Raw genomic sequence first — 12,572 nt, forward strand, 5'->3', positions numbered from 1 at the left:
GAGGCACATAACCCCCTTAATTCGGGTCAACCACTACAGCATCCATGGAGCTTACCTTGGGACTTCTACCCGTTGAAAATTTTCTAAAAAAAGAAGCAGTAAAAATTGCTGTTAGACCACAGATAAACGGCCAATGGATCGAAGACAGCAGATGGACAATCGGAAAAGTAAAGACCATGTTGGCATATGTAGCTCTTTGCTTCAGTGTAAGGAGCTGCAGATGCCTAAAGATAATACTATCCCAACAATAAAACCGGAAAGGCAATTCCAAATTGTCATGAAGGACAGAAAGGAAGTGGAGCAGGAGATAGGACTGCTCCACCGAAGTGACGTGATAATATGTTATAATGGTGGTTCGCGGTTTGATGTAAAATTGGGGACAAGGGTAATATTATATCAGAACACTCCTGATATGGACATGGAGGTAATCAGTTATCACCTAGTAGAATTTGGTACAATGTTTCACGATGATATGTTCGTAACAGAATGGGCAGCTGGAAGACTATTGGAAATGGGAAGTACAGGAAGAGATATATGTATCTTAACTGACAATCAAGCATGCCTAAAGGCTCTTCAGAATGTAAAAAGCTGGTAAAATAGAGAATTGGAATGCTACAAAGCCCTGAATAGCTTGGCATCAACAGAAAACCAAATTACCGTGACGTTGGTCCCAGGGCACTCTGGAATAAAGAGTAATGAGATGGCGGATGAACCAGCTAAGGCTGGGACATCACTGACATTTGATCCAAAACCTTTTATCCCAATTTCCCAGCGTTGCTGGAATGCGGCAGTGAGGGGTTGGAGCAATGACAGAGCGGATCAAAATGGGCAAAGGATGGTGGGGTGTAAGGAAACGAAGGAATTACTCCCGAAATTAAACGCCACCCTGACTAAACATTTTCAACGACTGAAAAGGTCCGAGAAGAGAATGGTTACAGAAGCCATAAAAGGAATAGGAAATTTTGAGAAACATCTTTCTCGAACAGGGATGGGTGAATCCCCATTATGCCAAAAGTGCGGATGATCACTGTGGAAACAAGAAGGCATCTGATAAAAGAATGTCCAGCTAAGATTATATACCGGCTTGAGAAGTTTCATAATGTTATTGTTAAGCTGGAGGACATAGTAAGGGAAGAAAAAATACGACAGCTGGCAAGATATATGGTAAGGGTTGGGAGGCCTAACCCATCATTGGTCATCCCAATCCTAAATAGAGCATAGTTTTTGCGGTGTAGATGCAACGGGTCTTGAAGGCCTGAGTCTCGACCCACTGATAGTGGGTCCACCACTCTTCCTTATAATAATAATAATCTCATTCGAGGAGGGTAACTATGTATTAGAAAAGATGTTCAAAATTTTTTCTTCTTCTTTTCTGAGCATGCTCAAGTCAAGCGCCCGCCAAGGGAATAATAAAATTATCTCGTTCATTGTTTCCAAAATTATAGTTTAAGCTACAAAGATCACAAATGTTTACACAAGCTTTGATTAAATATTATTTTTGGTTTTATGTGTAAAACTAACAATTCCCAGTCTTTTATAAAAGATCACAGATAAAATTCTTTCTTCGATTGTTTCTTAGATTGAAGTTTAAAGTACAGAGATCGTACTTTAAACAAGTCTCTGGAGTTTTTAGTTTACAATACAAACTCCTTAAAAAAAATATTTTTCCATTAAGTGTTTATATAATATAGTCTGTCTGCATTATCCATAAACAGCCAAAAACCGAAAACTGCAAATACGTTATAAGAGGGATTAGAGGGATCTCATTATAAGAGGGATCTAATTCATGAACCATCTAACTAGAACAACTGTCTACAGAAGTTTTTTTTTTTAAGAGATACATTGTGCATCATTTCAAAATGACCATCACTGTCAAGATGATCAGCCAAATCTGCTTTTTATGGCTGTCAAAAATCAAAAGACATTCAGTATGGTTTCTATCTTCAGGTATCCAGCACCCATTTGACTGTATTCATATAATTGTCCTTCTAGAAAACTGTAGAGTGTACTCTTTTTTAAGGACCGGAGAAAAAAATCGTAAAACCACTTGCCCAATTGCAAAAAATTCCAAGTCCTCTTCCCACCCCCCCAAAAAATTCTATAACGAGAAATACTGGATTGCGTTAAGGCTTCAGGGACTTCGTGTTTTTTTTCGTCTTTATGAGAAGAAAGCAACATTATCCTTTTCACGGGAAGCCAATTCTGGAAAAATCCCGATTAAAAACTGTGAGCGCTCCTTTTCGAACGCTCAACAGTCCAGTTAATAAAATTTCGTGACCTTAGCTTTTTCGTCGGCGGCGAATGATAGTAAAAATAAATATGCAGGATAAATTTTCCCTCAGAATTAATGCTGACCTGTTGATTAGGACAAAACTAAATACTCGGCTGCTAAATAACAGAGGACCGTACAGAGTCACCACATAGAACAAGGAACAAAAAATGTATGCAAGATGGTAGAACTCCTAAATTTTTATTTCAAACAGAATAGGATGATTTCGCTCACAGGTCGCGAAGTGAGATTTTTGAACTCATCTTCAAACAATCTAGCAGCTTATAAATATTTTACGCGGAAATGTCAAACCATTTTGGCATTCTATATATTTTAAACGGTGCTTTCCCAAAAAACAAGATTATTGAGTTAATGTATTTTTATTTTGGACAGCCATTGAAGTCAGCAAAACAACTAGAAAGCTAGAACACACCAAGAAAAAAGATAGGCATAAAGGACAGAAATTTTCAAATTGACAAATGTTAATATAATGAAAAAGAATAAAGCGAAAACAAAGAAGAAAATTTCAGTCGACAAAAAGAAGAAAACAAAGAGAAAAGATTGTTTATTGATGGGTATAATTGGCGGGAAAGGACGCTTATACTCATGCAATGGCCTTGAAATTGAAATATACGCACAATATACCCACATGTGCCTTTGGCAACATACCTATAGGCAAAGGGTACAAAAAAATACTATAGGGTCTACTTCCAAGAAGTTTGTGTAGTATTTCTACAAATTGTCTTCAAACAGATCTTGAGAAGAGAAATTTGTTCGAGCATGTATGTTCACAGATGCCTTATTTTGCAAAATATTTACATTTTAAGCAATCTGCCGCTACAATATTTTTTTGGCAACAATCATTTTGACAAAACGTTAAAACAGATAGAATTTTAAATTGTACTTTAAAGCATTTAACTTCAAATTATAGCTCTGTTTTAAGCTTGAGATTTTTAAAGTAAGATAACAGAAAAAACTAATCTTTTATTGATGGCGTTTCAAATAGGAATTTAGATTATATAGATTGTTCTTGTTTGTATATCAAAAGATACTGAATGAATTTTTAACTGAAGTCCAACGTCCAAAGGCGAATATGCATAAAAACTATGTAGATAGACCTCGTAAATTATGGGAATAAACAAGGCAAAAGAAAATATGTGTCATTTACAAAATGGTTATTTATGACATAAATTATATGCCAAAACACTGTAATAGTACCACACAGATATAATTATAATGCACGATTATTGTTCAAACATCATTCGCATTTCTTGAATTTTACGGAAAGTTTGAAATACGGCAAATTCTGTATTCTTATATTAATCATTTGAAAGACGGTAAATTCGAAAAGCAGCAGACTGGTGGATTAAATGGAGTAGTATAGAAAGTACGAGCTAAAAAGTGCTTGCATCTGCCATAACTGGGTATCTTCTAGTTTTAAAAAAAAGGAGTTATTATAGGATCCAAAGTAGGCGATTCAAAAGACTTTTTCGCTTTATTCTACTTTTGACTGCTATCACATTTGATTTCTTTTTCTTCTAGACAACCATGGTAGTTCACCTGGTAAATAATTATATAATGTTGGTGTTATACAATTGTACAATGCTTGTGCTATAGCCTTTTTCATCCATCCTCTCTATTTATTATCTCTTTTTCTGTCCGACACTTTTTTTATCTTTAACCCTGACGATTCCGTTTCTTTCCTTTCACTTGTCTTAACTCTCTAAGATATGGGCATAATTAATTTCTTACTCATTTTTCTTTTATTTCATCTCCTAAGTAAATCTTGACTAGCCTCATAATTTATTAATATTTTGGATTAGCAAATACAAATCCTATTTATAGAAATTCTGCTAAAAGTGTCAAAATTTAAAGATAATACCTAAAAAATACATTTATGATGCATCATAACCTCCCCATTTTCGAAAGAGGAAATTGCGATGCTTATAGCGACCACATGTCACTGGTACATTAACAACGCCTGTTGAAAGGAAGGGGGCCTGTCAAGGGCCTAGAAATATGCCTGCATATGCGCCTTAAGGATTACACCTATAGCTAAAGGGCACAAATAAAACTAGCTGTAGGATCTACTTTCCGGAAGTTTTTGCAGCATTCCTAAGGGGAATTCTTCGAACTTATCTTGGGAAGAGGAACTCTACTCGGGTTTAGTGCGTATGTATGTAACGCTGCATCAATACCCAAGCCTGACGGATCTCAAATGAGCGCTTCAGACGTAAACGAGTTCTTTGCTGGCATTTGTACCACCTACCCCTCAATTACAGAGGCCGAACTGGTTGATCTCTTAGTCGATTGTGAAACTGACGAAATAAAACAGTTTACCGAATTTGCTGTTTTTAAAGAACTTAAAAAACTAAAACCGAATTGATCTTCCTACCCTGGTGAGTTGCCGGTCAAACTTATTCGCGAATATGCCTTGTTTTTAGCCAGACCATTGGCATCGATCATCAATCAGTGCTTCAGTGAACAAACCTTTCCCGATGCTTGGAAGCGAGCCTATGTTCGTGTAATACCCAAAGTTAAAGGACCTAAGACATGTGATCAGTTAAGACCTATTTCGATCACACCGAACTTTGCTAAAGTTGCAGAATCTTTCATATATCGTGAACTTCTCACGGACATTTCACCGTCACTTGACCCCTTCCAGTATGGTTGCCTGAAGGGATGCAGCAGGTCTGTTTATTTAGTACGGCTTTATCACCTAGTAGTTGAATGGTTGGAGTTTGGAAGCTCGTTTGTAGATTTACTTCTGGTAGACTACCGAAAGGCATTTGATTTGATTAAGCACCCTCTTGCCGCCCATAATCTCAAGTCAATGGGTGCCCGTAAGCACATCCTCCAATTAGTAGTTGATTTCTTACGTCACAGGTATCAAAAAGTGTACGCCCTTTTTCCCGGTGATATTGAATCGGAATGGGTGGAAATTACATGTGGGGCCCCACAAGGTACCAAATTAGCAGCTCTTCTTTTCCTGGCTGTTATCAACTATGTGCTTTCTGACTTTGACGATCGTTTTAAATTCGTCGATGATTTGTCTGTGCTTCTTAAATACCACGTAAAGGATTCGCAAGCTGTAGCCCAGTTCGACCCAAATTTTTTCGATCAGTTTAAATCACAGTGTACTGCGAACAGTCTTCAAATTAATGAGAATAAATCAAAGGTTTTGAGGTTCAACCCACTTAAACGCGATTTTATCTACCCCACGACTTTGTTCCCTTCTGCTGCGTGTGCGACTATCTTGGGCGTCACCTTTAGTGTGGACTGTTCGTTCTCTATTCATGTATAAGAGCTGGTTAAGGAGGGAAAAAATGCTCTGTGAACACTGGTGCCGATACGGCGCCTATGCTTTGCAGTATATCAGCTGAAAATAGCGTACCCCACTTTTATTCGACCAATTCGTGAATATGCGTATCGCATTTGGGGCCCACAAATTCATGACATAGATTACTTAAGTTATGATTTGGAGGGGATCCAGACACCGGCAGTAAAGATCATTCTTTGCGACAAATTTGTAGATTACAGCTCCGCTCTGAAGTCACTTGAAATACCAAGCCTTCGCGATCGCCGTTTTCAGCTGATGATTCGTTTTGGCCAGTTTTTATTGTCTAGTCCTGTACATAGGACAATATTACCACCTAAAATGCCTGTCCGTGCAAATACCAGAAGCAAAAGCAAACTTATGCCCGTCTCGTGCCGCACAAACAGACTTAGTAAATCCTTTGTTCCTTTGTTTACAAGTTCTTTTAATAAAATGTAGAGAAGTGTTTTCATGTAAAAAAGTTTTCATGTAAAAAACAGCGCCTTTTAGTGCATTTTTTTTAATGTGTCTATGACAGCTGTTTTCATTAAAATGATTCTGATTCTGACGCTGGACATTTTTTATGCATGCATACACAAAGAGGCGCCATTTTGAAGAACATGCATATTTTAAAAGCTTTGCCGATGGATGAAGGAGAGGGTAGAGGTCATGCAGGTTTTTCCTCCTTCATAATTTTAAAGGTATTAGTTGAAAACTGCTTCCGTCTCACAGAATTTACGAGAACTAACAGAAAATTGTATCGTCATTTTTTCCTTTTCTTAAAATGAAGAAACACCTCAAACCAGTACAGTTATGCCACTTCTGGTTGGCTACAATGATTTGGCAGAGCCCTGAAACCCATTGAATTTTAAAAATATTTAAAAAAAATAATTTTACGATATAGCTTGTGCTTTTGGCTTGAAGTTTTAATGCTAGATAACCAAAAATATATATATATATATATTTTCTTGATTGTACTCCAAAAAGAAACGAGACTATACAGATTGCTCTTGTCTGTATATCAAGACATTAAACAAATTTTGAAACAAATCCAATGTTCAAAGGTGAAAATGCAGAAAAACTATGTAAACAGACCTCGTAAATTATGGTAATAAACAAGGCAAAAGAAGATACATGTAATTGACAAAACGGCCACTTATGACATAATTTGTATGCCAGATCATAATGATAATCACCCTAGTATACCAGTTACAATGAAAATTATCGTTAAGACATTTTTTGCATTCTTATTCTTCAGGAATAATTCGAAATACGGCAAATTTTATACCTCTGTATGTATTAATCACTTAAAAGACGACAGATTCGGAAAACAGCAAAATATGGAAAATTATATGAAAAGCATAAAAACGTTGATTGGACATGTGAGCGCCAATACTAATAGAGACCTTTCATACGTCGATAGCACATATTATGCCATTTTAACCGGAATATAATCAGTTACACAAGAACTAAAGCAAATATTTATCTATTTGCCTTTATCTCTTGTATAACTGGTCGCCTAATCTCACCTGGCCTTTGATTTTTTTTAATCTGCTTTATGATATTGTGGACGTTAAAGTGATCGGCTTTTTTACACTGTTTTTTACTTCCACGTTCTTATTAGGTATTATTATAAGAAGTAAATTGTGTTACAGTCATAAAGAGAACGATTTAACCGAATATAGTTCCTTAAATTTAACCCTCTTTCTGTTTTCATTATTCTTATTATAATCTCCAAAAACTGAAAAAGATTGCCGATTGCCAAAGATTGTCCTTTTCGGCCAACCGTCTAGGGCTAAACGGAAAGCAGCTCGTCCGTGGTTGGGGTGGGAGGATGTAATAAAGAAAGATTTAAGGGAAATGGGAACTTCCTGGGAGGGTGTAAAGAGAGGCTTTGAATAGATTGGGATGGAGGAGGAGCGTGCGTCAAACAGCGATAAATTTTCTGGGATTTGATTAACTTTTATTTCATTCTATTTCTTCTTTATTCTTTTATAATGTCGAATTGATGTTTTTTTTTCTTTTGCATCTCTTTCTGTATTTTTACAGAAAAACACAGAAAGTTGCACTTGTATAACAAGTTGCACTTGTTATGATCTGCTGTTTTACCAGACTGTTATGCCTTACAGGGAATGATGATCAAATCAATTGATAAATGTCTCATTCAGGGGGGGGGGGATTTCATCATAAAAGTCTTTTTGCTTTTCTCCTTGCTTCCCTTTTTTCATAAATCCTTTCCCCCGCAACAAGCTTCTGGAAACAAGATATTTGCCATTTTTGCGTGAGTTTGGGTTTACTCCATTTTCAGAAAGAAAAAAAAAACAAATAAAGCAGATCCTTTTCAAAATAAATTGTTTATGGCTGAAAATACTTTTAAAACCGTAAAAATAAATTTACTTCAAGGTGTAGAGAGCTTTATGAAGGGATTCAACTCAACGCACTTTATCAGAAATATGATAATATCAAAAAGTCTTCCGAGACAATATACATCATATACCCCTTTCTTTGGGAAGGATTACAAGCCTTCTCAAGTAGAAATTCGAGGGAAATTTTTACTATTTTCAGACTAAAAGTTTGTTCAAGTTCAAACAGATATTATCTTAAGAAAATTAACTTAACCACCTTGTTTGTGGATCTTGGGACAAGGAGTGTTTAAACCAGTTAAATAACCCACCCTCAACCCCTTGTTGTCTTGTGAATTCTGCAAGTGTTGTTATTGGGGCGAGGTTGTTGACATAACGGTCTTGATGAGACCCAAGTTAGTTTAAATTTTACCTTTGAAATATGCACATTTAGCAGGAATCCAAGTTCCAGTCCTTCTTCTAAATCTTTACTATATTGAATTTGAGATTATAAACTAATTCAAGTTTTATCTTTATTTGTTGCTTTTATTTTAAATTGTATTAAAGTATGGAATGAGAAGTCTCACTACTGCACCTATTTGTAGGTAGAGCCTTCTTAAAAACGTAAAAAAATGGCTTTCTTTTACTTTACCAAGAAATCTGACTATATAAAAATATTCTATACATTAAGAGGATTCGATACCTTAAAGGATCACCCTATCTCGTCAATTATAAGCTTTTTCAGTTTGTTTGGCCGAACTATTTAAAATTGATTTTGGAGGTATTGCCATAACTTGTAGAGCTTAGATAAAAATTCCGAATAGACGACAGAAAACTAAAAGCCAATACCAATTTTCTCAGAAATATTGGAAAACATTAAAATTATCCCGTTTTCTGCCGGAGACCAAGATATTCAGAATTGATGAAACTTACATTACAAGAAAGTATGAATTTGTTGTTTTTTTTTTCGATTGAACAGAGCATAATTTTATTCAGGAAAGGGCAGTTCCTAAAAACATTTTAGCATACCTGTTTGGAAAACATTAAAAATCAACTCAAAGGAAGTATCATTTGAGTAATTTGAAAGATTTGAGACTTCCCTGTCGTCCTACCCAACATAATTGAAAATCTTGCCAACATGCCATGCTTATTTTTCAGTAAGGGAGTCCTCTTGAGCCGACTCTCATTTTACCTTCCAGTTGTTTAACACCTATTTTATTTTACCTTTTCTGAGCATTCTTTTTATAGTCTTTGCCTCTCTCTCCTTTTAAAAATTTTGTTTTGTATTTTTAGTAACAAAACTAAATTTTGCACTTCTGTTTTGACTTGGGTTATTCCTTTTCAATGCTGCGAGTTTTAATTATTTATGACATTAATTATAACCTCCTTAACGTTTTGAAAGTTTTTTTTTCCTTACTAGCCTTATCATAATGGCTTTGTGTATGTGTGTGTTTAGTGACTCGAAAATGCAAATTCGACACATCTGGTCTTGTGACAGAAATTTTTCAGAAACAAAACTTGTCTTACTTTTTTTTTTCTTCTCTTTTGTGTCTGACCTGCAGAGAGCAGTGCACAATAACTTAGCCCAAATTATAATAATTTACAAGCAGTGAACTTTAATGCCCTAGAATGAGAGCAACCCCAAAGAAATTGAGAGTTCGATGATATGTGTGAAAATCAGCCTTGATTGTTAAATGCTGGCAAATAGTAACAACTTTAGTGAAAAAATGTTCCGAAGTTTTACAGCACAACCTGGATTTGAAAAAGAACGGGTTCATTAATACACCAAAATTATGGCGAATTCTTGCACAACTATACTTTTCAAGAAAGCTAGTGATAAGTTTCAGCATTTTAGTTCAAAATTAAAATTTTGAAAATATCAAAGAATTTTATGTGTAGAGAATCTACGTCAAAAACATAAAGCAACCAGACAATGTTGAAATTATGTACTTACAGGCGCACGTAACCTCTATGAAAGTTAGCCTCTATAGTTAACGCCTAACTATCACCTATAGTTAACCTCTATAGGTGTCATGTTTAAATCAAAATAATTTGTTTTATCATAGTTTTTTACTCTCCAATCTTTTTTCAATACTGTTTTTTTTTAATTTATCCAAAAAAAATTTTCTCTCTTTGCTCAATTACTCACCTTGCTCTATTTGTTATTATAGTTAAATGGGTCGAGATTTTGGATTTACTGTTAAGACACTTGGCATTTACTACCGTTTTCGTCCTTTTTCTCTATTTACTCTATCATTCGTCTTTTGTTCTCTATATTACTTTCATTTTCGTCACTTTCTTTTATTCATTTTAATTTAACCGAAGTTAAAGTAATTACCGGTTTTTTAATTACCAGATGTACATTGAATAGACAGCACTTTGCTTAACAAATAGTAAGAGATTATAGGTTTTACTTATTTTAAAGTAGCCTCTCGTTAGATTTCAAACTATTGGCACATTAAAGATCCCTTATGAATTTACCAAAATTACTTTGGGAATTCCCAGTGGAAGTTAAAAAATTCACAAATGGACCCTTTGCCCTTGAGACGGTCAGCCGACGCAGAGTCTCACAAAATGATTTTTAATATATAGAATCCCCTTAATATAAAACTAAGTTATTTCCAATTTTCTAAATGAATACTTTAGTTCGTATGTTTTATAACATACATTTGCATTTATTTACAGCTGAGGCTTATTTTTTTTTACTTATGACAACGAAATATTAGGTTTTTTGTTCTATTATTTGAGTTAGAAGGGTCAGGAACTTCTGTTGCCACGTTTACCCTGTCTTTAGAGAGTTTTGGAAAATGCTAAAACTCTCACATGTGTAAAACCTCACATAAATAATATATTAGCACTCTAATCTCCCGTTATTTACACTTACCTTTATAATGAAAGAGTAGCTTCAATAGCTGTCGAGCACTGATAATAACTGTGGCCCAACAACCAAAACCAACAGCGCTGGCAGCAATTAGTTTTCCTTCTTTTGTATTGCTGAAACACAAGCAGAAGTTAGATGACGACTAGATAAAGCTAATTAAATATGAACTATTAAAGTAATATTAAGTGTAATTATTTGCATTAATCATGCATGAACAATATATAAAACCTAAATATATATAACTGATTGTAATATTATATCAAAATATATAGCACAACATTTTTAGTCAATTCATAGTAACACAACATCCTGTCACCAACACTGCCCTGCCTTTTTTCTTTCTTTATTTGATGAACAAAACCCAGGGTCGTATCCAGGATTATTTTTTTCAGGGGAGGGGGGGGCTTACAAAAGGATTTTGTTCGGTAGGGGGGGATAAATGCATCAAAAATTTGTTTCTATTGATTTTTGTTACGTTTATACAAGACGGACCAACATTTTGGGAGGGGGGGGGTTCACCCCCCCCCCTTGGATACGACCTTGACAAAACCCTGTAATCATTTAAGAGCTGAGCTATTGGCAACAAGGCGTGGATAAAAATAGAAATGATGTATAGATTCAATTTTTTTCGAAATTCCAGAGAAGAAGACGACAACGTGAAATACAGTCAGTGTTTCAACTTGACGAATTTTGGTTGCAGATTTATGTTTTCGATCTTGACTACAGATGAAAAGCCGATTTCACATTATTGTTTTTCATACCTAATTGGTTTTTGTCAAATTTGCTTAACATTTGACCTTGTCATTGCAACTTTGCCTTAAGTTCTTGATCACGGATTGACCTTATCAACAGCAAGATCATATCTAATTATTAATCAGCAGCGACGTAATTACTAACTTGATCTCCTGATTTAACTATTTAATTAAAATCAGTAAATTTAATTTATCACTGATTTAGTTTCCTGAAATGATTAATTTAACAGCGCAATTTAATGACTGATTATCAATTTAATCTAGTCGCATCAGTATATGAAACAATGTAAACCTAGTTAGTAAAAATAATTTTTAATTAATAATGGCCTAATTAGTTGCAAATAATAAAGATTCAAACATTAACCATTTGTGCGAATTCAGCCTATCTGGGCTTGTTATAGCCATTTATAAAAAAAAAGAAAAAACTTATCCGCTCTAATCCAATAATTACGCCTTCAAAGTAGTAAACCTACACCTTCTTAAGTTGTTCGGTTTAAGATGTTTTTAGCCTTTTTCTGGCTTGTACCCACGTTTCTTTTTTTTATTTGGTGCCCGTTAAAACCAAAACTGCCTACGGAAGATTTTTTCACTAAAAATTTTCAAGATATGTATGGTTGCGTCATAACATGTAACCATTTCAAACAATCAGTTTCGCTGTCCTTGGTATCTTGTATAGCGCTGAGCAGGAAGTCCACATTAAAATTGCGCCTAAAATTAAAATTTCACACAAAAAGGAATAGGTGCTTAAACCTGAAATCAACAAAAAAATATATCTTCAAATTGTGTTTCCGGAAGCACTTGTGAGCTATATCGTTTCCATCCATAATTTCATCACTGCTAAATGTTAAATAATTATGATAGGTGTTGAAAACAAATTTTAGTATCTATTGTATTCAAACACAAAAATGTATGTGTCGTTTGGTCTTCTTTTATTTTGACTAACTTCGGAGCAGTGGCGACCCTGGCCTCTCTTATGCCCGGGGCAAAACCTTGATTAGCGCCCCCTACCTAT

At 35.0% G+C, this 12,572-nt stretch overlaps 1 protein-coding gene across 2 annotated transcripts in view; it reads right to left on the reverse strand.

The window, feature by feature from the left end:
• Nucleotides 1-12,572, reverse strand: part of whd (carnitine O-palmitoyltransferase whd) — a 123,585-nt gene that overhangs the window by 58,490 nt on the left and 52,523 nt on the right. For both annotated transcript variants that reach the window (XM_089107108.1, XM_089107107.1), the window contains exon 4: nt 10,812-10,921. In XM_089107108.1, the coding sequence (XP_088963234.1) occupies nt 10,812-10,921 (110 nt within the window). The remainder of the gene's footprint in view (nt 1-10,811; nt 10,922-12,572) is intronic.

Source organism: Artemia sp. Qi Xiang Cuo, chromosome 21 (genome assembly GCF_049724085.1).
Source record: "Artemia sp. Qi Xiang Cuo chromosome 21, ASM4972408v1, whole genome shotgun sequence".
NCBI classification, from domain to species: domain Eukaryota; kingdom Metazoa; phylum Arthropoda; class Branchiopoda; order Anostraca; family Artemiidae; genus Artemia; species Artemia sp. Qi Xiang Cuo.